General features: G+C 37.7%; 1 protein-coding gene across 50 annotated transcripts in view; it reads right to left on the bottom strand.

Moving 5' to 3' along the window:
• The window catches only part of ABI3BP (ABI family member 3 binding protein), a 244,769-nt gene extending 225,104 nt beyond the window's left edge, over positions 1 to 19,665 (bottom strand). For 36 of the 50 annotated variants that reach the window (XM_015129525.3, XM_015129568.3, XM_015129546.3 and 33 more), the window contains exon 1: positions 19,456 to 19,657. In XM_015129525.3, coding sequence (XP_014985011.2) covers positions 19,456 to 19,534 — 79 coding nt within the window. In that variant the 5' untranslated portion in view covers positions 19,535 to 19,657. Of the gene's footprint in view, positions 1 to 19,455 lie in introns of all 50 variants that reach the window. The other 14 variants (XM_015129581.3, XM_077994019.1, XM_077994032.1 and 11 more) reach the window with 1 other exon arrangement.
• Positions 19,666 to 19,882: the final 217 nt, after the last annotated feature.

Genomic DNA, 19,882 nt, shown 5'->3' with positions numbered 1-19,882 from the left:
AATGTAGCCAATTTCCACATATTATCTCATCTGATAAGAAATTAGTGTGAGTTTCAGCAAATTAATTTGCCAACTGTTATACTTTTTAGACAAGATGTGGTTTCTAAGAAAATGGATCATGCATTTTTTAAAGAAATATGCCTAACAAGTATGCCTAACGAATAGAGACATGGAGTCTAAACTTATCTGACTCTTCCCTATTAGCAGCTAAAAATAAAAACACAACATTTTAAAAATCAACAATATCAAGTTCCGGCAAGGATTTGGAGCAACTGAAATCTTCATACCTTGCTATTAAAAAATGTTGTAGCCACTTAGGAAAAACTGCTTGACATTTCTTATAAACATATACTTAATATATGACAAAAAGCAATCTCACTCCTACATATTTATCCAAGAGAAATAAAAATATATGTTCACACAAAGACCTATGTAAGCAAATGCTTATAGCAGTTTTATGCATATTGGCCCCAAATTAGAAACAACCTTAATGTTCAGTTGGTGAGTGAGCAAGTTGCTGTATGGCCATATAATGAAATTCTACTCAACCAGTAAAAGGAGCTAACTACTAATACATGCAACAGCATGGATATATTATGAAAGCACTATGCTAAGTGAACAAAAACCAGACAAAAAACGTTAATATACTTCTATTCATAGAACATTCTGGAAAAGGCAAAACTATAGGGATAGAAATCAGATCAGTGGTTGCCAGAGACTAGGAGTAGGGTAAGGGATTGACTACAAAGCACAATGGAACATTCTAGGGATATGGAAATGCTTTACATCTTGATTAACATTGATAAAATATAAAAATTAATTGGATTGAATAAAGCAATTAGATAGACAAAGGAACTAGAGAAGGTATCTTCTGTGGTGTGTTTAAACCTAGAAAGAGTTTTAAAAGGTATTTGTTGCTTATTACCTAGATTAAGATATAACTACAGAAGAATATTTACTAATTATCTGAAAGTAATGTCAAAATAAGTCACAGTTAGCTTTAGAGTGTGACATGGAATAACAGGTATCCCAAGACATGAGCATTCTAGAAAGTGAAACCTGCCCAAGATGCTATTTAAGATGTTCTCTCTGTAACGGACAGCAAGCAAGTTGTTTATAGACAGTCTAGGCAAAAAAGCTCTCCAGCTTGATAAGAAGTTAGTTATTTTAATACGGTAACCTGAAGATTATTTTATAATTCCATCTATTAATAATAGTATAAGGAATTTTTTCAACAGAATTTTTATTATTACCTTGTCTTAGAAAAAACAGAGAGAAGGATATTGCAAAAATAAAAAATGTCTACACTTGGATGTAGATAAAAGCTTTTAATCATTAGAAGATGCCTCCTTGTGTTGTCACACTGAAATTCAACTTGAGTAAACAAGATAACAAAATTGAACCTCAAGGCAATATAACCCCACTTCTAGTAAGGGAGTCCTAGGGGCAAGTGAGTCACTTTAGAAGGGAGCCCCAGCTGTGATCTAGCTGCCTTGGGGTAGATGGGCTGGTAAGGATGAAGGGGCTCCCCATTTCCAAGGACAGGATGGGAAATGGATTATATAATAGTTGGTCTGTAGTCACAGTTGCGACTTTTCTAGTGGCACCCTCCCTGTTGGGATGATGCTTTTAGACCTGACTCAGTTTTTTCAGTCCTTCACAAATAGCATTAGCTTCAAAAGCCTGAATGTTTTGCTTATTTAATTAGATGTGTGTATTGAGAGTGGATCAAGGAGGCGTAGGAAATGACATGTTTTCACCACCAAAACAATCCTTCCCTGGCAACTATGGGATGCTCTGGGAAGGTCAAGTCCAATATGCCTTGAATCTGAGTGAAAGCAAGAGACCACAGGGGGCCTTGTGGTTCCCCTGAATGATGATACATACTAGCAAAAAAAAAAAAAAAAAAAAAAACCCACCCTGAAATATTAAAGAAAAAAAAAAAAAGCCTCAGAATCCAGACTGGTATTTGGTCTGGGAAGAGGCACCAATCGGAAGACTCCTTGTCCCCTGTGACCTGTATTATCCAGGCAACCCAGATCTTGACTGGCCAAGGGACCGGTCAACTGGATGGAAACTCCTTACCCAATTTTTATGTTTTGTTATGTGCTTTCTTAATAAGGTCTTAGCAACTGGTGATAAGGGTCTGTGGTTGTTCCTCATAATCATTTTATAAACAATATTTTTGAAAGGAGCAAATGTGTTCAGCTTAAGGCAATAGTGGCATCCATTAATGAAGTAAACTATAGGTAAAATATAGAGTTAAAATGTCTTTAATGTTCTGAGAGAGCCCTAGTTTATAAATATGCTGCCTGCTTCTTCAAAAATATATTCATATTTATCATGTATTCTGGTTTGGGGTTAGAAAAATTTTCTCACCCTCCACAGATGGTGCATATAAAATATTCCCTACATGAAGATTTTTCTTTTTTTAATAAAAAATGTATGGAAATGCCATAAAATTTTGCAGGATGGCAGAGAAGGCCCTGTTCAAAGCCTTCCCAATTCTCCTAAGAAAAATAAAACTATTTTTGGAAAGGAATAAAGCCCAGTTCAGCTTCATTCCTTCCTCAGTTTAGCATTTATTACATTGTAGTATCCTGTTTGGTTTGTGTATTCCTCTTGCTAAGATATAAATTCTATCAGGATGGTAACCATTTTTCTTCTTTCTTTCTTTATTCTATCATAATGTTAGATGCATAGAAAATGATATTTTAATAAGAGATGAGAAATTTCACAATGCCTACCCTGGAGATATAATTACATGAGAATGCCATGGCATAAGTTTCAAGATGGGGTTTAAGCTAAGGCCAAGGAGATGAAAGCTTGGTCTGATCCAAATTTGTCCCGGGAGGCCCATTTTTTTCCTCAGGGGAATTCGGGGATATAGGTCAGCTACAGGGCAGATCTCAGATCTGTCTGTTTTTAAGCTATCTTGGGCACAGGTCAACTCTTCTAAATGATAGCAGGACCAGTACAGATCCACACCCTTGGCCTAAGGCCAGTCCTAAGATGGCCTCTGGAATGAAAGACAAGGCCATCTATGAAGGCCTCAGGATTTATGATCCTTTAGCTGCTCTAAACTACCAAACATTTTCTATGAATTTTTTTAAAAGGATAATTGTATTTTTCCAATCACTCTTTAAGCAGCATTTATGCTCAGTTTTTTGTGGTCCTGGAAAAGGTAATTGATCCCAAAATTCTCTTCCTGTATTTATTTCCAATTTTCTTTTGCCCATAGGCAAAACTACATTTCCAAAGCCATATGCCAACAGATAAGATTATTTACATTTCTCATTCTGTTTTTGTTCCATTTAAATAGTCCTTTAAAATTAAAAAGGCATCATATATGCTCCCTACATTAGTTATCTATTGCTGTATAATAGATTAACCCAAAGCTTAGTGACTTAATCAACAATAAACATTCATCATCCACACAGTTTCTGTGGATCAGGTACTTGGGAGCAGCACAACTGGGCAGTCCTGGCTCAGAATGTCTCATGAGGTTGCAGTTAAGATATTGGCCAGGATTACCATCATCTGAAGGCTTGACTGGGGCTGGAAGATGTGCTTCCCAGATGGCTCACTCCTAGGGCTAGCAAATTTGTGCTGGATATAGGCATGAAGTCTAAGCCCTTCATGGTGTGGGCCTCTCCATAGGTCTGCTTGAGGGTTTCAGGACACGTCAGCTGGTTTTCTCCAGATTGGGTGATCCAAGAAAATGAACAAGGTGTAAACTGCAATGTCCTTTATGACTTAGCCTCTGAAAGTTACATATTTTCACTTCACTTTTTCCATATTTAATGAGTACACAGCCCAACCTTGATTCAGTGTGCAAGGGGACTATGTAAGAGCATGAATGACAGCAAGTGAGAATAATTGAGGGCCACCTTGGATACTACCACACTTAAATTTTTTTTTGTGCCACATCAAAAGAAATTACATAAAATAAACTGTGTGCTCATGTCTTAGTTACAAAGTATGAGATTTTTCATGGACCATCTCGAGGCCCTCTCTGCATGATCTATGCATATAGTAGTAATTCTTCCAGCCCTTCACTTGACCCATCCTAATTCTTGCTTAGTAAAAGGCATCTGTCTAGACAGTTCTTAAGTTTTATCAGCTCTTAGACTTTTTCAAAAAGCTCAATATCCAAAGACCAACACTCCTGAAAATGCACATACCCACAACTGTACTAGTCTGCATACCACTTCAAGGGTTTTATGACTCCCCTGAGCTTAAGAAAAGAAACTCTAACCTGCAAGCTACACACACAATGTTTTCAGCTGGCTGCCAAGTGCAAATGTCACAGCTAATGCTCAACAATAGGCTGATGTCCAATTCTAGCTGAAGGGCTGGCTAACACTCTATGTAAGACAAAATGACAGAAAACATTCACATGAAGTATCAAATTCATCTTTAGTGTCACAACTGTGTCTTTCTTCATTGACCTAGTAAAGTAAACTGTCCATACTTTATAGTGAGTTTTCTTGAATTTGGGTTACACTTAACACATGCCTCTGGTTAATATTAGGCATTAACTTTAATACATATACACAAGTGGAATGACTCCCACTAATAACTCATAATGTCACCAAAACCTCTCAGCTGAAGTTTTAAACATTACTCACCACCAAACAAGGTTACATTAAGCAAGTGCTGCCCAGGGCTCCAGCTAGCTATGGTAAAGAACAGTTTCTAATTATAAAAGGCAGCCAGCAAGTTCATCTCAAGAACTAGAGGGTCTCACTCTATCAAGCTAAATTTTTTTCTACAGATATGTATCATATACTTAACAACAGAAAGCACAGATTCTCCAAATTTCTAGAACTAAGGTAGCTAAGTTTGTATTATCCACTTTCTTCAAAGTAGTACCTGAGTGTTTTGTACTGATTATATAAAGAGATCAGCATTATTTCTCAATGCATGGTTAATCTCATGAGAATCATCAGTGATAGTTGTGTATCATGCAGATTACCAGAACAACTGAATCAGAATCTGATGTGAGTATAGTAAGGGTGGGGGGAGTGAAAGGCAAGGAGGTTACGGGAGGCAGGACTCTGCATACTTAGCAGATTCACTAAGTCAGTGGTTTCCAAAATGTGATCCCAGGACCAGCATTGCTAGTATCATCTGGGAACTTGTGAGAAATGCAAATTCTCCAGACCACCCCACCTCAGATCTACTGAGTCAGAAACTCTGGGGATGGAGCCCAGTGTTCTGAGTTTATCCAGCCCTCTAGGAGATTATGATGCTTGCTGAAGCTGGAGGACCACTGCACTCAGTGATTCATTGCTTTTCCATATACTGTGAGTGAGAGTAATTATCTCCAGGTTTGTTAAATAGCCATATTTCACTAAAACAAAGTCAAGTCATAAAATTTCTTTTATTTCCATCTAATTATCTTCCACAACCAGGCCTTGTAGATGTAGGATGCAAGTTCATAAATGAAAAAGGGTAGGTGGGAGAGAGATTTTAGATTCAGAGCTAAAAATCAGAGGTAAATGTTTCTTGCCATGTTTTTAAAAGAAAGAATTACTCTCACAGAATAAGAAAGTCCATGGAAAGAGATCTCCCTAAAAGAATCTTTACTCTGCTAATGCTTATCCTTTAATGCCTTTTAAATTATTTGATAATTCACAGGAAATTTATTTAGTGTTAACATCTGTGGTCCTTTTGTGGTCTATCAACCTCCAACCATGAAAAGGAATGTTTGAAATGGATGTTTCTGGGACACCACAGAAACCTTACAGATGACATCTGAGCCATGGGTTATGACGACTTTGGAAGACACCACAGTAAATACTTGTTGTCTTAATTTTCCGATGTAAGTGAAAACAGATGTTTGCATTGAACGGCCAGTTAAGACCAAGTGTTATATAATGCAATTCGGCTGACAAAATTATGGGATTTTTTTTTTTAAATAAGACTCAATGCATGTTCCTTGTAAACAACTGAGAAAGGCACCTGAAAATATTTGAAAAGGCACTGACATGTTTTTGAAAATTTGTGAAAATGGGATTTATTGCCAAGAACATGTGGAGAAGGAATTTTGTCTAACCTGTCCTATGAAGTATTGTTAATTCTCTAAGTAATCCAGTGATATTTCTTATTAGTCATTCTGGTAACTCAGTTGTGATATCAATATTTAAAATTTGAGTTGTTCACAAAATGGGATAATGTTCAAAATTACTTGCTTTGCTGAAAGACTGTCTATAAAGAATTTTACAACTAGGTTGTTATACATTAGAGCAAAACCCTAAACCATGCTACTGCCAATATGTTGATCATTCAAAAATTCATTGTGTGTCACACCAAATTTAGTCGGTTTGTAGGACTTTCATCTATTTCTTATTTGTTTTTGTTTTTTGTTTTTGTTTTTTTTTGATACAGAGTCTTGCTCTGTCTCCCAAGCTGGAGTGCAGTGGTGCGATCTTGGCTCACTGCAAGCTCCGCCTCCCGTGTTCATGCCATTCTCCCGCCTCAGCCTCCCTTGTTTTTTATTTGTATCACAAGATGAACCAGCACAACAATCCAACATGGCATGCATATGTGCAAACACATACACACCTGGATTTGGAAAGCTCACTGAAATACACATTTTTTCCAGTATTCACTATTAATATGGGTTATAATTTAAAAGTCTAAAAGCCAATAGAACATATAAAGTTACCATAGCAGAGATCATGAGGGTCTTCCAAGCACAAGAATTAGAACCTGAGAAGACACGCAAGTGGGAAAGAAGAGGGTTATAAACAAAGAGTGAGAGGAAAATTTGGAAGTCATCCATTGAGTATAGCAAAGACAGCCAGCCAGAGAAATGGAGATCAAAGAAAGAGGCTTATATGTTGAAATGGTATTAAATGCCTGCAACTGTGATCTAGTCGCCAATTACAGGATCACCATTTCCTGGGCACACTTTACACAGAAACTCAGTTTCATTGAAATATTGGTTACAAGACAAATGAAGAGAAATATGACATTTGAATGAAAGATCCACTGGAAAACAGCAGAATTCTCTGCAAATTCTTCAAAATATCAAACTCCAACTACAATAGAACAAACATCCAGAATAAACTGAAAACAAGCTTTACAAAAGAACAGTACAATGTCTGACTGCTATTGTGTATATGTTGTTGCCACCCTTCAAGGGACATCGTGATTTATGTTATAACCAAAGCCATTTAGGAATGCTATAGTGTGAATACACAGTTATGGTTTGTCTAATATGATATACACAGAGCTGATCAAATGAATATAAATGTGTGCTCTTCCAAGATTGGTCATGCCAAGATAAATGAACAGGAAGCAATGATATTCTTCAACCAAGTGGAATATTTTGCATGACGTAGAAACAACACTTTTGCCTTTAAAAAGATAACAAAGTGTGCATTGTCTTCCAAAGGATAATTCCTGCCGCATCCAAACAGATGAGGAGTCAGCTGTGAGGCAAGGACATGGGCCAAAGTGGTCAGCAGGAGGGGGTGGAAGCCAGGAGAATGCTCTGAAGACTCTCATCATGTTGAGAGAAGGGACAAAGAGGAGGGGCAGAAGAAGGAGGATGAAAGTTTAGGAAAGAGAAGGATTAGGAACGAAAAGAGGGAGTGCAGAAAAAGAGTCACGCAATCAAACTAATCCAGTACCTGCAGACTGACCAGACAGACTGCAGCAGGCATCCAGGAGCAGGCCAAGTCACATGGAATTGCATCCCAAGGATAGGCGGAGAAAAAAATGACCAAGGACCACAACTTCTACTTTCGGATGTTTCACTGTAAAAGACAAATATGCTCTGAGCAGGATCTTCCAAACTCCTTCAGGGAGAGTTGGATGAGGGAACAGCAGTGGGATGCTCATGGCAAGAATTATGTTGAAAACACTCCCAGTGCCCTGGCTCCTCTCTGCAGATCCTGTTTCACTGTGTGGATGCCACGCCACAGGCTCAGACACTCTAGACTTTGACACCCAGCCAGGGTGTTCTTTCTGCTCAGTATCAGTGTCCAGGCTACTGGAGCGTCTAGATCTTTCCATCACTGCCAAGGCAGATGTATTAGTCTGTTTTCACACTACTATAAAGAAATACCCAAGACTGGGTAGTTTATAAAGGAAAGAGGTTTAATTGACTCACACTTTTGCATGGTTGGAGGGGCCTCAGGAAACTTAGAATTATGGCAGAAGGGGAAGCAGGCACATCTTACATGGCAGCAGGCAAGAGAGAGAACGTGTGAGAGTACAGGAAAAACTACCATTTATAAAACCATCATATCTCGTAAGAACTCACTCACTATCGTGAGAACAGCATGGGGGAACCACCCCCATGATCCAATAACCTCCCACCAGGTTCCACCCTCCACATGTGGGGATTATGGGGATTACAATTCGAGACAAGATTTGGATGGGAACACAGAGCCAAACTATATCAGCAGGTAAAGAGTTTTAAAAATGTACCTGGTCTTCACATTTGTTTACTTTGGTTAAGAAAGTTACTATCAAAAAAATCCATTAATGCCACTCGAATATTACTTGTTAATGAAAGCTAAAAAGAAGACTGATACTTTTATTATTTCCTTTTTTTAGAGAAAAAAAACGCTGATGTTCAGAAAGGTGAAGCATTAGGTTGGTGCAAAAGCCATTGAGGTTTTTGCCATTAAAACCAATGGCAAAAACCACAAAGACTTTTGCACCAACCTAATGACTTGCTTGGGCTCACGTGTACTCCTGCACTTTACCCACTAACCCATGTTGCTAATTTTCAGTGTTTATCTTTCCAGTTCATAACAAAACTACAAACTAGGTAAACCTGATATGGCAGAGCATGCCCAGCATCATTTCCCTTTTAATTCTTGTAAAAAGGAATAGTTAGGGAAGAATTCTGTGACAGCACTGATTAGGAGAGTTTGGAGACGATGTGCCTGGAGAGGAATGGAGGGACTGTCTTCCAGGTCATCTGATACCTTACTCTAAACTAACTGGCCAGAATGTCTTAACTTCATCTGGGAAAGTGAAAGGAGAAGGAAATTGTCCCGCATCTCCTGCGGACATAGCTGGAACAGAACTGAATTCCAGAGCTCGCTGCCAGCACGACTTTGGCAGACACTCCAAGCCCCTCCTTGAACGACAGAATCTGCTGCTCTGAGAGAAGCAAGGCCTGTTAGGCCTTGCACACCCACACACACGTGCACAGTGGCCTCTCAGGAAGACCCTTGGGAAACCAGAATGTTTTATCAGCTAACAGAATGGAAAAATCACAGAATTGTATTTAACGAGAAAGGATATTTGAAACTCCACCTTGGCATCACGTTGTAAGCAAAGCGCTCCTGTTCAAAGTCTCAGCAAGGTTTCATTCACCACTACTCAGAGAAGAGAGAACTTCCATTACATTAGAGAAACAGTAGAATACATTTTAAATATGTTTCAGATTATAAGACATGCTACATGCCGGAAAATTATCCTTAACATGAGATAGAAAAATCAGCTGGAATATATATGTTAATGTGCACAATCAAATAAATTATTTTCAATATAATCTACATAATCTGTACTTTGAGTGTGGAAATTCATTGCATATTTGCTTAACTCCTATATTTTGCACTGAAATCATGAGGTGCTTTGTTTTTCTTAACAGATTACATTTGAATTCATTTTTCTTCTTCCTATGTATATCACTTAAAGCCAGTACATGGCGACACAGTGGGATAGCTTAGCTCCTGCAAACGTTGGTTGTTAAATGAGGATAAAGAATTAACACACCAACAGTTTCATGTAAAACTAAACGACTTTTGTGTGGCCAAGTGTTTTTAAATAGAACTGATTTCAAACCCCTTAAATGCAGGAAATGTCTTATTCATCTTTGTAATCCTAATGTGATGATTAAAAAATACTAATTGAATGACAAAATGAATAAATGTAAGTCTGGTCTTAAAAATCACAGTCACAACTTTTCAGATCTGGCTTCTGAGAGTAGCACTTATGTTCTAACACTAAAAACAAATGTTCATCTCAATTTTACACATTTACTTATTTTATATAGCTTCAGGAGGAACTCTGAAATTTTTTTCAAACAATGTTTTAAAATCCTGGAACAAAACAGCATAAAAATAAAAATCACTTTTAAGTTTACAGAAATCAAAACTTAAATAGTAGTAAAATATACTTGCAACTTTTAAATTTTACTCTGTACTCATCAAGAAAGATTTATTTATCAAGCACTTGTACATACAAATTGTCAAAAATCTCCAAATCAGTAGTTCTTAACCCTGGTCATATTAGAATCACCTGAGGAATTAAAAAAAAATCCCACCCTAGACAAATTTAAAATAAATTTGATGGGGAGGCAGAGCATTACTGATATTTTTGAAAACTTTAGTATTCTCATGTGCATCCAGGATTAAATATATTGGGCTATAGCCTATATTGGGATATACATTATAGTATTTATAGTCACAGGTAAGCTTATTAAATGAAGAAAATATTGAATTGCTATGTCATAGGTGAGATGTGAATTAGGCCTCAATTTTCTCTAAAATTAATTTCTAGTGTGACCAGAAGATGCTCGAAGTGGGTGAATTTGCCCTGGTTTTCTAATGGGTAGGCTTTCTAAGTATGATCTTTGACTGGAGAATGACAACAAATCTTCTATGAAAATGTCACATCTTCTAGCTCCCTCTTCAGAATTCCACAGGAAGGAACTTTAACTGATTTCATAGCGTGTGTACTGAGAGGACCTTAAACCTCAGAGCAGCTCTAAGGCTTCTAAATGTTCATCAAAATCACTGTAAATATATGTCAAGGCTTTAGTAGGTGAGGGAAACCTACAACACACTAACAATCTTGCTGTGGAAGGCTCTTGGTGGGAAACCCAAGCTAATATTATATGGAGTAGAATAAGTACTGATTTAGTCTTGCTGTCCACAGAAGTTTGCCAAAGTAGTCTGAGACCTTGAAGCCAGCCTTTCCTGCCGTGTGCCTCCTGAGCTTTTGAGGCCTTCCCAACACAAGAGAAGACTGTAGGCTAGAGAAGAGACCCACAGGGTATCTAGTATTAAACATTCTATGAGATTCTGAGTGTCATGGTTAGAATACTTTCTGTGTACAACCTAAATTTTGTTTCCCGAGAGAATATGGAAGAATTGTTTTATTAACACTGAACAGGATCTTAGAGAAACTCCTTTGGTCTTTCTAGTTGCTTCCATCACATCCACTGATAAAAGTGTATTTTCTTTCTCCACACACAAGTTTAATTAGACGTACAGTAACTTTCATTTACTCTAAAAGCCACTCCACTGAAGTTTCAGAAAAGCACTTTTTTTTTTTGGAGACAGAGTCTCGCTCTGTTGCCCAGGTTGGAGTGCAGTGGTGCGATCTCGGCTCACTGCAACCTCTGCTTCCCAGATTCAAGCAATTCTCCTGCCTCAGCCTCCCAAGTATCAGGGACTACAGGCACGTGCCACCACACCTGGCTAATTTTTGTATTTTTAGTAGAGACGGGGTTTCATTGTGTTAGCCAGGATGGTCTCCATCTCCTGACCTCATGATCTGCCCGCCTCAGCCTCCCAAAGTGCTGGGATTATAGGCATGAGCCACCGCGCCCGGCCAGAAAAGCACATTTTTTTGTCATAGTATCATCAAGTTCATAGGTGTTAATTACTTAATATGTTAATTTTTTTCTTATTTTTTTTCTTTTCCTTTAAGAGATGGTGGCAGGAATAAAAGCATTTTTTCTATTTTGGAGGAATTTTGTGTGCCTCTCTACACGATATCAACCACACTTGATGGACCACAGAGGAAACCAGCAAAGGAACGTAGGCATTGACTGGGCTCCTGTATACAGAAAACAAGGTCCACATCGGGTACTGAATATTTACTTTGTACTCTTAAGATATTTATCTCAATTCTCAGAGATTTCTTATAATTAACTTCAACCATTGAGGGAGACAAATTAGCAGTTTGCCAATGTTGGCATCTGCCACAAAATGCTTAATTCTGTAGGAAGTTGAGGGAGTTTTAATGCTTAAACCAGTATATTCTCTGGAGTTAGATTTCCCATGCTCATAGTTTCACTATATCACTTGCTACCAGCCACTGAGCTCTTTGTGGTGGACAGACTTTTACGTAACCTAAGGTGTACAATCAACTTGTGTGGTAAACCTGTGAGTTGCTTCTAACCAATAGAATATGGCAGAAGTGATGGGTTGTGGCTTCTGTGATTAGGCTACATAAGGTTGTGACCTCCATCTTACCTGCAGACTCTTCTGGGCGTGTACATTTTGATGAAGCAAGTGGCCTAAGAGAAAGGCTTATGTGACAAAGACCTGCAGCAACCTCAGGCCAATAGTCAGTGAGAAAATGAGGCCCTTCAACCAATGATCCTCAAAGAATTGAATTCTCCTAACAACCACGTGAGCTCAGAAGTGAATCCTTCCCCATGCAAACCTTCAGATGAGACCTCACCTCTGGCCAGTACCTTCACTGTTGCCTTGTGAGACATCTTGAAGGAGAGGACAGTCTGCCCAGCTAAACCAGGCTCAGACTCCTAACTCACAGCAACTGTGAAATAATAAATGCGTGTTATTTTAAGCTGATAATTTTGTGGACATTTCTTATAAGAAAAAGATAACTAACATACTCTTTTTTTTTTTTTGAGATGGAGTCTTGCTCTGTTGCCCAGGATGGAGTGCAGTGGCACAATCTCAGCTCACTGCAACCTCCACCTCCTGGGTTCAAGCAATTCTCATGCCTCAGCCTTCTGAGTAGCTGGGATTACAGGTACCTGCCACTACACCTGGTTAATTTTTGTATTTTTCGTGGAGATGGGGTTTCACCATGTTGACTAGGCTGGTCTTGAACTCTTGATCTCAAGTAATCTGCCCACCTCAGCCTGCCAAAGTGCTGGGATTATGCTAATATACTCTTTAATTTCTTATCTGTGAAACGGAGATAATATATATTTCACATGTTTATAAACACTTAGCATTAAATACCATGCCTGATACATAGTAATATGCTTATCATCTTTTTAAATGTTATTTAATAGAATGTTATTTTAATAACATCTTTTTAAATGTTATTTAATAGAATATATATATCAATTATTGTTTTTCTATATTATGTTTAGCATGTTCCTTCTTTAGCTGATACTATTTATTTTTACTTTTTGGGGGTCATTTTAACAAATATGTTTTTATTTGACTATTTAGCAATCTCTCTAGGTAACTAGATAATCTAGATAATCACATTAGAGTGTCCTATTTATTAATTTTATGTTTATTCTGAGATCAATTTTATTAAATTCACCTATTTACTTTCAATATTCTCTTGTTTATACCTACTTTATAAATTGTAATCAGGGAAAAGCAAAAGGGAAATTTTTTCTGAGGGTGGTGATCCAGATAGAATGATTAGTCCCATCTCCTGAATGGCATTCCCTTCATTAAACACCTCACTTATGTCTTTAAAAAACCTTCTGTAAACTCACATTAACCTATAACATTTTAACTGTCTTTGCTATAATATTGTATTGATAAATTCTTCTATTTTCAAGTGTTCCCCTGTGTCCCTTCTCTTTCTTGAAGGGAGATAGGGGAAGATACTAAAAATTCTTAACAGTATCTTATAGCCCGATATAGCAGTCTATAAAACTAAACTAGTGAATGTATAATTAACACAAGAAAATTTTGTTTATTTAAACCTTGGGTTCCAAATTTAGCATCAGAACAGATTATATTTGATCAATTTTTGCCTTTGTAATGTAAGGTTCTTCTATAGCAGGGGCTGTATCTCATTGAGTTTACCTAGTAGATGCTTAATAATCTATGCTTGATGTGTTGACCATTGATTATTAAGGATTATTAACAGTCGATTAAAGATTATTGTGGAAATTGTTTATGCAGCCACAGGTAGCTAACATACTCTTTAAGCTTAGTTCTTCATCTGTGAAATGGAGATAATAATCATATATTTCACAAGTGTGAGGATAAAATGAGATAATTTACATAAACATAGCATTAAATATCATTGATATGAAACATGATGATTATTATCATACTTTTAAGAATTATTAAGGACTACTGATAATCTTTAATGATTGATAGACAAACACATCAATAAAACTATCAAGAAACTTTAGAGCTGTAAAAGATGCTAAAGTAATTTTCTTGCTTGGTGGTTTTTAAACTTCTTTTTAGCAGCAGAACCTTTTTTTTTTCTAATGTACTGTTTAATACAGTCCCAGCAATACGTAAATATATATTACTCAAATAAAAGCAGAACCACACCAAGTAGGCTTTGCACTCCTCACCAGTATCCTATGTTCCATAACTTAAGATGGAAGGGATCCTCTGCAGCCTCCCATAAGCATCAACCACCTCTTGGAGAAATGCGCTGAGCTGTTGGAGTGACACATTCTTGTTTTGTCAAAGTGAGGTTGGAAGGGCTCCATGGAGAGCCAGCTGCCAGGTGAGCAGCTGGAAAGTTGACAGAGCAAGATGCAAGAGCCTTCCTCTCCAAAGACAACATTTTATTTCCTCTTTGTAATCAATCATGAGGAGTCAGGCCAGATAGAGACAAGGAGAGCACAGTTACATCTTGTATGGTTTTTTTCAGTCTAGGCTTCCCTCTCAGTACTTTAACACTCACTGAGCTTTGGCCCCTGGGGTTGCCTGGGCTCTGGGCCAGCAGCTACCTTTGTTGAGAAAGCCCCTCACCTCTCAGCAATCCTTCTCCTTGTCCCAACTTGTGTTTGTACTCCAGACCTCTATTTGGGTTTCTTATTCTCTCATAATTCTTCATACCTCCCATCCAGATTGGATCCTTTTTGTTCTCAAAATGCTTTGGGCTTCACCCACATTGAAGGATGACCCTTCTCTACTGTAATTATCCCTTTCCACACCATTCCCTTTTCTCCTTCACAAGCTGGTCAGCTCCCTGAAGACAAGTACCAAGCTTTGTCTCCCCAGCCCCAGTGCTCTGTGTATACATCCAATATAATTTGTTACTTGAACAAATTAATGTACCTTTACATAGAGCAGGGAACTAATATTGCATCAAAATTAAAGGTATAGTCTTTTGCCACTTTCTAGCTATATTACTTGGAGTAAATTACTTAAACACTCTGAGGCAAAATTTTATGCTCTGTAAAATGGGAATAATAGGTTTACCTGCTTCATAGGTACTATAGTCTGAATGTATTCTCTCCAAAATTCAGGAGCTGCCAGTGCGATAGTATTAGGAGCTGAGGTCTTTAAGAGGCGGTTAGGCCATGAGGACTCCTTCCCTGTGAATGGGATTGGGTGCCCTTATAAAAAGGCTTATGGAGGAAGTTTATCCTTCTCTTGCCTTTCTGCTTTCCACCATGTGAGGATGCAGCAAGAAGGCCCTCACCAGATGCCAGCACCTTGATCTTGGACTTCCCAGCTTCCAGAACTGTGAAAAATAAACTTCTGTTCTTTGCAAATTACCTAGTCTCAGGTATTTTGTCATAGGAGCATGAGACAGACAAAGACAATGGAGGAGCTTCAATAATTTAATTAGGTTTTCCACATTAAAATATGAAGCACCAAATTACCACATGCAGGATATACTCAAAGAATGTTATCTGTGATAATAGTAATGGTAATAGTTATTAATAGCTATGGCAGTTACTGTTATGATTATCATCTGCTCTGTGTTTTGTTCCTACAGTCAGATATTTCTACGCTGTTAGGTAAGAAGCCAAAGCAAAGAGCCAGCTACCCTGTGTCATATCCCAAGAGTCACACCCAAGATCTCCATGCCCTCTGGTCATCTGATTACACTTGTATCTTAGAGGTTCCTCTGTGGTTTTTCTCACACTTGCTTAAAAATAATAACCTTTGCCTTTGGGCTAACTATAATCTTCTGTATCCTGGAGTTTCCATGCAGAGGTATGTCAAGGGCCTGCATTCCCACTATAAGATTTTGTTGTCTCCTTTCATTACATATTGTTCTCACTGGTTTTTATTTTAGCCTGTTTGCCAGGAAAAGAAAAAAGGTCAGTGGTGCCAAGAATAAAGATTCTGAGAGGTAGCTGGAGCACAGGGGCTTCCAAAGGTATAAAACAATGTGAGAATTCTTCTCTAGTATGGTCTAATTCACCTCCTGAAAAACAAGTTTAACAGGAGCTCACCTGGAGGGTCTGTGACATCTTACAAATCCCCATGGAAAAACTGATCTTAAAGTAAAGGTGCAGCTTTCCACAGGGTAATGTTGGCCATATGGGCAGACAGTGGCCAGACTAGAATGCAGTAGAAGCCTTCCCTTGTTGCCACGTAGAACAACACTGCAGCCCTTTACCCCATCTTTCTGCCAAGATCACACCACCTCATCTCCTGCCTTACAAGAGGTTTGTCTTACATTGTGAATACAAGATCGTGTGTTATTCAGTGTGCATGTTTTTCAACATTGATCCCCTTTTCTATGACCCAATAAGGATTTATTAAAAATCTGTTATGTGCCAGACTTGTGTCTCTTATCTCATTTAATCCTAAAATACTATGAGATAGTTATCATTAGTCCCATTTTACAAATGAGAAAACTGAGGCTAACAAAAATAAATAATTTGCCAAAACTATAGTCATTTCGTGGTGGGGAAGAGAAAAGGTCCATTAATAATAGTCTCCAAGCTTTTAAAAAGTAAGCAAGAATCTTTTAATAACTTACTTTTTAGAACAAAGTATGTGGCTAGGTATGCAAATAGGCACTCCACATATAACAACTGACTTATAAATAGCCATATATACATATATATATATCATATGAACATAAAAATGTAGATATGTTCTTAGAAAAATACGTTAAAAATTAAAGTAATGTTTAAGAAATTTACAAAAAACTCTTTTATTCAAGGAATAGGTAGCATTCACATGTACACTGCAGAATGTCATTCCTAAGGTTGGGGTCAGGGAACCTGCCTATCTGGCAGGAGGCAGGTTAGAATATGGATTTTGAATGAGAAGCTAGGTATCAAGTCCTGGCTCCACCATTAACATGGGAAAGTTACTAAATCTGCCCTGCTTTGAGGTATCTTCATTTGTAAAATAAATGGTTATGTTAGGTCAGTGGTTTCCAAATATTGGCATGTGATAAATTTTTCATTAGTCTGTGGGAAAATGAGAAAAATAACAATGGACTTATTTATGAAATTAAATTTATTTATTTTATAAAACTGTTAAAATGGTTTACGTTTATAAACACTAGGCATTCTCTCCTGTACCCTTTGAGCGTCCTCACATAGCAAAATTCAAGTATGCTCTCCATAACAGAACCCTGATGTTAAAATATTTGTATATTTTTGTTGGTCCATAAATCCAAAGGTCTGGGAATCACTAGACTAAGTGATCATAAATGTCTTTTCTAGCTCCAGAATTCTAACCACTTCTTAAGTCACAAATAGTATTTAACCAACTCTAAAGTGGAAGGAAGAATAAAAGTAAAACTTTTACTCCTTTTTCTTCTTTTTAAACTCTACATTTCCCCAAACGTATCTTGTGACACACAAACCCCTGTTAAGATATTATAGATCTTCTATGGAAAAGAAGATTCTTAGTCAAATGAGTGTGAGAAACAAGAAGTTGTACTTTCTTTACTGAGAACGTGCAAACTGCTAACACTTACTGTGATTCCCCCTCATAAAGACTCCCCAAGTTATTGACAGGAATCAGCTACCTTTCCACCCTCACCCCAAACTCTACCCATTGTAGGACAAAGAGTGCCCCTATGCCTGGAGCACAGTTTGAAAAAGATGACTTCAGCCAAAAGATCCTCGATAGCTTTCCAATAAAGAAAAAACATAGTATTAAAAACAAGACACCATTTCTTTTATAGTTATTATAATTTGATGGTTTTTCAAAATTACCAACACTACAAATATTTTTAAAATAAACAACAAAAGTTTTGTAGCCATTTTTGACAAGTATGTTTTTTTTTTCTTTACAATTAAAAATAAAGAAAAATTGTGCCAAGAGATTTGTGTCTAGTGATTGCAACATGATAATTAAAGCACTGGGATTTTGCAGAAGTTTGCAGTAACAAAGTGTGGTTATATCATCCCTATGCAATGAATAAAAAGTAAAATAAAAGCCATCTGTAGGTATTAAGCCTAAGAAAAGCCCCAGACTCTTCTCAAATGATATATCACTGTAAAATATTCCTTGAGTAGGTCCAATTAACTCTGAATGCTTGTGGCTCATAATTGATTTATTTAAATCCCGGTTTTATTGTGATCAAGGAGCAAAACTCTTGGTAGAAAAAGATCTCAGAGTGTTTGTTTTTTTATTTTTCTTTAATTATTTGATCGGAGTTGAGAAAGTTTACTTAAGTCTTTTTTATTGCTGTTCACATCATCATGTGAAATATCAACTAGCCAACCGCTTCAGCCTTCACATACTGGATTCAAGTTTCACTTTACCCACCGAGGAAAGAACAGTTTTCACTTGGGACAAGATGATCCTGGAGCACGCTACCCAGAGAGAGGACCTAGGGATCATCTTTTGGATGTTCTGACACTAACTACCTTTTTTTCTGACTTTAGGCACACCAGGTTCTTGACAAGCCTGCAGCTCTGCATTACCTCTGATGTTTTCCATCATGACTGTATGGTAAATTCCAGCCTGTTTTTCATAATCCTGCTGACTACAGCAGTCTGCAACCATAAAAAGCCTTCACAGACCTAGAATTGGCTTATAGAAGTGCCTCTGCGAGAAACAAAAGTACATGCAACATTTATGTTCAGAGACAGGAGAGAGGCAAAAGCCTCGTGTTTTGGTTCTGATGGGCTCAAAGGGTTGTTTTTAGGGTCAAAATTTAGAAATTTTAATTTTCTTCTGATAACATTTGTAAACAAAATACCAACACCAAAATGAGAACAACTTAGCCAGGAAAAGGGGGAGTGTCCTGTCCAACAGATCAAGCCCTCTTCCAAACTCCACTGGAGGGACGTGTCTACACATTAGCACATGACCGGACTTTGGTCTGACCTCCCTAGGCTCCCTCAGCCTCCTAGTCAGGTATGTTTGAGGTTCACACCAAAGATTCAAGGTTTCAGAATTAGCTTCTTTTGAATCTTAAGCTAGTACTGATGCAGTCTCTGGGGAGGAGGCTAAAAACACCAAACAACTCTTTTTAACAGACTGTAATATCCATTTACATAATATGATTGAATATACAAGTAGTATAGTTTGAAAGCACACAGTTCAAGCTCTGATGAACAACTGCTCAATGTAATAAGTTTGTTTTCATTTTTGCAATAAAGAGCTGTAATTGAAAAGTAAAGAACAGGAGGGGAAAGGAAAAGTTTAAGCGACCCCTTCACACATTTGAACTTTGACTCTCTGCAGAATAACTCCATTCCCCCCATATGGTAAAGCAGATCATATTCAAAATCAACATTTAAAAACGTCTATACCTTAATATTATTTTTAAAACATAAAACATCAGGCTACTTGCCTTTTGGCAATTTCTGTGCATTTCCCAGGGCTAGTGTAATGCTTCCACAGAGAAGTAGGCACCCCAAGCTGGAGAGCATGTTGCATTTGCCACCTCGCACGGGGAATGATGCTGGTGGGTGCCTCGCAGCCCTGGAGCTGCATTTAAGTGGACTGCCTCCCGGTGACAGAGGCGGGCGGCTGCACTTAGCTGTGCCGTGGGCTTACTCACAGGGGGTGGAGCCAAGATGACATCACACCCTTTCCCACACACACCAAAAAAAAAAGCACAACAGCAAAAACATATCATCACATTTCTTTCTTTCTGCTAAGTTGTAACTGTGTCTCCTCCCTCTGAGATATAAAAATTGAAATTATGGCAGATCTGTATTTGTGAAAGAAGAAGTATTTAGGCAGTTTTGAAACGTTGGTAAACCATTTTAAAGAAC

This window comes from Macaca mulatta, chromosome 2, assembly GCF_049350105.2.
Source record: "Macaca mulatta isolate MMU2019108-1 chromosome 2, T2T-MMU8v2.0, whole genome shotgun sequence".
In the NCBI taxonomy this organism is placed as follows: domain Eukaryota; kingdom Metazoa; phylum Chordata; class Mammalia; order Primates; family Cercopithecidae; genus Macaca; species Macaca mulatta.
Note: the sequence above shows the minus strand (reverse complement) of the source record. Positions and strands in the feature narration are given on the sequence as shown.